The 4,061-nt window shown below is 35.5% G+C and overlaps 1 protein-coding gene across 1 annotated transcript; it reads left to right on the top strand.

Moving 5' to 3' along the window:
* Positions 1-242: 242 nt before the first annotated feature.
* On the top strand, positions 243-797 carry LOC122010837 (V-type proton ATPase 16 kDa proteolipid subunit-like). The gene is made up of 2 exons (XM_042567340.1): positions 243-397; positions 493-797. The coding sequence occupies exons 1-2, from the start codon at positions 322-324 to the stop codon at positions 780-782; spliced, it is 366 nt and encodes a 121-aa protein (XP_042423274.1). The 5' UTR covers positions 243-321; the 3' UTR covers positions 783-797.
* Positions 798-4,061: the final 3,264 nt, after the last annotated feature.

The following is a 4,061-nucleotide window of genomic DNA, read 5'->3' as shown; positions in this document are numbered from 1 at the left end:
CCATCCAAGAGCGAGATCAGATACGAGGGCATCCTCTACAGCATCAACACCGAGGAATCCAGCATAGGCTTGTGCAACGGTATAGTTTGCTTTATGTCCAATTCCTCGCGTCTTCGCTTTTCTCCACTCCCCTTCGCGCTGTTCCTCATCAAAGGGAACATTTTTTCGAGCTTTTTTGGCTGGATTTTAGGGCTATTATCTTTGTTTGTGGCAACGGAATAAAATCTCGATCACATTTTTTCTTCGGATCTGACCTTTGCACGCCTGCCTCTTCTTCCTCCTTCGCAGGAACTAGGGTTTCGTCGAGACTCCTCCGCCACGATGTCTAGCTTCAGCGGCGACGAAACTGCCCCTTTCTTCGGATTCCTCGGCGCGGCCGCAGCCCTCGTCTTCTCCTGTAATTTCCCCCAATTTCGGCGACCTTTATCTCGGACTCCTATTCCGTTCGAATCAAAAGGTTCGTTTCTTGAAATGTTTTTCATTCTTTTGCAGGCATGGGGGCGGCGTACGGCACGGCGAAGAGCGGCGTCGGGGTGGCGTCCATGGGTGTGATGCGGCCGGAGCTCGTGATGAAGTCGATAGTTCCCGTTGTCATGGCCGGAGTCCTGGGGATTTACGGTCTCATCATTGCGGTGATCATAAGCACCGGGATCAACCCCAAGGCCAAGTCGTACTACCTTTTTGATGGGTATGCCCATCTCTCTTCTGGCTTGGCTTGTGGTCTTGTAGGACTTTCAGCTAGTATGGCCATTGGCATCGTGGGAGATGCTGGAGTCAGGTAGTTGTTGTTTGAGATCCTTTCTAGATTCAATAGTGCTCTCTATTCCTCTTTTTTTTTTTTTTTTGTCTAATTATTGACTACGAATTCTCTAACCTTGTCTTCTGTTATCGCATATTTAGTCCATTTTTCCTCTGATAGTCCTTTCATAAAAGAGCAATTTATTTTTCTAGGTCATGTGTGTAAAATTTATTTACAGTCGTATTCCTATTGTGTATGTGTCTTTCATCCATTCTTTGCACTATCTATCTATATAGGAGTCCTGGAGGGATCGTGCCTTAGCTTGTTGTTGTTGTTATTGAGAGAGCTAGTTATTGATTAAAAAAATTGGAATATTTACTGAGATGCTTGTAGTTTCATATGCAGATCCCACATGAATCCTTAGATCTATCGATTTCAATGATTACTACAAAATTTTCTATGTTTTAGTCACTTTGAAAGGGTAACAAACAATGTTTGTGCCCATATTTTGATTACTTACTGCGTTTAGTTTCACTACATAAAATATTGAGTCTTATTTATGGATACAAATAGCATAGACATATATGTGCTTTATTTCTATGGAATTTACCAAAACATATACAATCAAAGCACTTTTTCTATAATTGTTTTTTAATAAAAAAAAAGTGTCAGCTTTGCATTGTGCTTACAAAACCATCTTGCAAATTTAATTTTTTAAAGATGTAGAAATAATAAAAGGTCAAAAGAGCTATTTTGAACTACATGTAATTTGATGAATCAAAATGCATGTATAGGTAGTTATGTAGATAACGTGTATTGACCAACTAGACATCTGCAGTAGTAAGGTTGGAGAATATTGGTTCTTCCATTATGGTTAGATTTATCACATTGAGTTTGAACAAATGAGTTTAATGAAAATATGAAGCAAATGTGAAGCGGTTGTTACCTTAGGAGTACGTGTGAGTTGCATCTGGGATTCATGAGTAAGGTTATGGTTAGATTTATCACATTGTTATAATAGTTGTCAGTAGTTTTTTAAGTCAAATGGTTTGAGCTAATGGCCTTGTATTACATTTGCAATTCTAATATCTATTTGTAGTTTATCATCTACGTGTTTGAACAAATGAATTTAATGAAAATATGAAGCCAATGTGAAGCGGTTGTTACCTTAGGAGTACGTGTGAGTTGCATATGAGATTCATGAGTAAGGTTATGGTTAGATTTATCACATTGTTATAATAGTTGTCAGTAGTTTTTTAAGTCAAATGGTTTGAGCTAATGGCCTTGTATTACATTTGCAATTCTAATATCTATTTGTAGTTTATCAGCTACGTGTTTGAACAAATGAATTTAATGAAAATATGAAGCCAATGTGAAGCGGTTGTTACCTTAGGAGTACGTGTGAGTTGTATCTTGGATTCATGGGTACATCTTGTAAGAATAAGATAAGCATCTAAGGTTAGTATTATTTACATGGGTAGTTTATTGTTAAAGCCACAAGCTATTTGGATTAAGATCATTTGTTGTTGTGTCAGATCTTCAACCTTTTGGAGTTTGGATGAGCCAAGTTCTCCAAATTTGCTCCAAATTAAGTGTCATCTTATATTGTTTATAACCAAGTACATCAATCCACATGAATTAGGAATTATGAGTTTGATGCTTGTAAAGCCTGTTTTCACTATGGAATATAACTTCGTAAACTGTTCCAGTTAAGATCAACTTGTGGCTGGTGTTTAAAAAGTTGATTTTATTACCTGAGAAAAAGAAAATTGAAAAGTCCAGTAAATTTGTATCTTCGTTGTAAATTGTATAACTAAAAAGTTGAAAACTTGGGAGAGCAAAGAACAAGCTGCATGAGATCAGTTTAATAAAGCAGTCAGATAGCTGCATGCAATTTGAAAACTATTTTACATCAAGGATCTGAAAATCTTCATTAAGATTAGTGTAAATTTTGTTTCTTTTGGTAGAAAGTCATGATGATTGTTTTGTTTCTTTTGAGAGCCATCAGTAATGCTCATATATGAACTTGAAACATATTATTGCTACTTTTGTAGGTGAATACAGGACAGTCGAGATCAGTACACTAAGGAGCGTCTGGATTCAGTAATTGATCAGTACACTAAGCGTATGGATTCAGTAACTACTGTACTATTTTGGGTAAACAAATTGTTGGCTACTTCAATATTAAGTATTAAGTATTCAGTAAACAGATTATTGGCTAAACAGATTGTAGTTGTTCAAAACAGATTTTTTGTGCTCTTTTGTTTTATATGTGAATATCACTATATACTTTGAAACAGAATTAGTGTAAATTTTGATATTTACTAGCTTTTCATGTAATTAATATTACTTCAACGTCATATTTCTATTATTTTTATGAGTTTGAAATCATTAACTGAGTTGATTATATGTAAAATTCGAATCTAGACATGGTAAAAGAAAAATAATAGTTTCGTAAATATAAAAATAATGATTTTTAAATATTTTTTTTATTTTTTTCTTTAAAACGACAACGCTTTTAAAGCGTTGTCTTTTCTACCAAAAACAACGCTTTAAAAGCGTTGCAAAACGTTGCCTCGGCATAAAACGACAACGCTTTTAAAGCGTTGCAAAAGCGTTGTCTTTGGTACAAACGACAACGTTTTAAAAGCGTTGTCGTTGAGCAGACTTTTTACAACAGTGCCTTTAACAACGCTTTTTCAGGCAAAAAGACAACGCTTTAAAAGCGTTGTCTATTAGCTTTTTTCTTGTAGTGTCTTTTTTTTCTCGAGCAATCTTCCGCTCCAGCTTCTCGTCCCTCGGAAACACCGCACGCTCCCTTCTCGTCCGTCGGTCTACTCTTCTACAGCACCTCGTCTCTCAGATGCACTGAGCCCGTCGACTCTCTCCCGTGTCGTCTTTCTCTCTAGCTGCGTCTTTTGCTCGATTTCCTATGATTCTAAGTTCCTGCACACTTAAAAAAATCTAGTTTGGTAAAAAAGAACTTTTAATCATTGATAAAATCCCATACTACTATTTTTAAATGCCCCTAAAGTCTAATAGCTATTTTAAAACACCCTCAAGAGTTTTATTTTTGTCAAAATGGTCCCTAAGTTCCCATTTTATTATCAGAAGATTCCATTTCATCAACAATTGAGTGATTTATGCAACAATTAATTTAGAATATTAAAATGGAAACCTTTGGGCATTTTCACTTTAATAAAATTTTAAATATCATTAAAAAAACATCATGTTGAGGATATCTTAAGAATTAATTATTCTAAAAAAAATTATCTCACAAGTGTTTTGACTACTCCACCTACTATATTCCTAGACACATTTT

The sequence above is a fragment of the Zingiber officinale genome, chromosome 1B (assembly GCF_018446385.1).
Source record: "Zingiber officinale cultivar Zhangliang chromosome 1B, Zo_v1.1, whole genome shotgun sequence".
Taxonomy (NCBI): domain Eukaryota; kingdom Viridiplantae; phylum Streptophyta; class Magnoliopsida; order Zingiberales; family Zingiberaceae; genus Zingiber; species Zingiber officinale.
The sequence above is the reverse complement of the archived record's forward strand: the minus strand, read 5'-3'. Positions and strand labels throughout refer to the sequence as shown.

What these genes read in the sequence shown, in the direction of transcription:
- LOC122010837 (XM_042567340.1), top strand. Translation starts at nt 322, where the DNA reads ATGTCTAGCTTCAGCGGCGACGAAACTGCCCCTTTCTTCGGATTCCTC. An exon ending in CGCAGCCCTCGTCTTCTCCT is followed by an intron (nt 398 to 492) that starts GTAATTTCCCCC and finishes ATTCTTTTGCAG; the next exon opens with GCATGGGGGCGGCGTACGGC.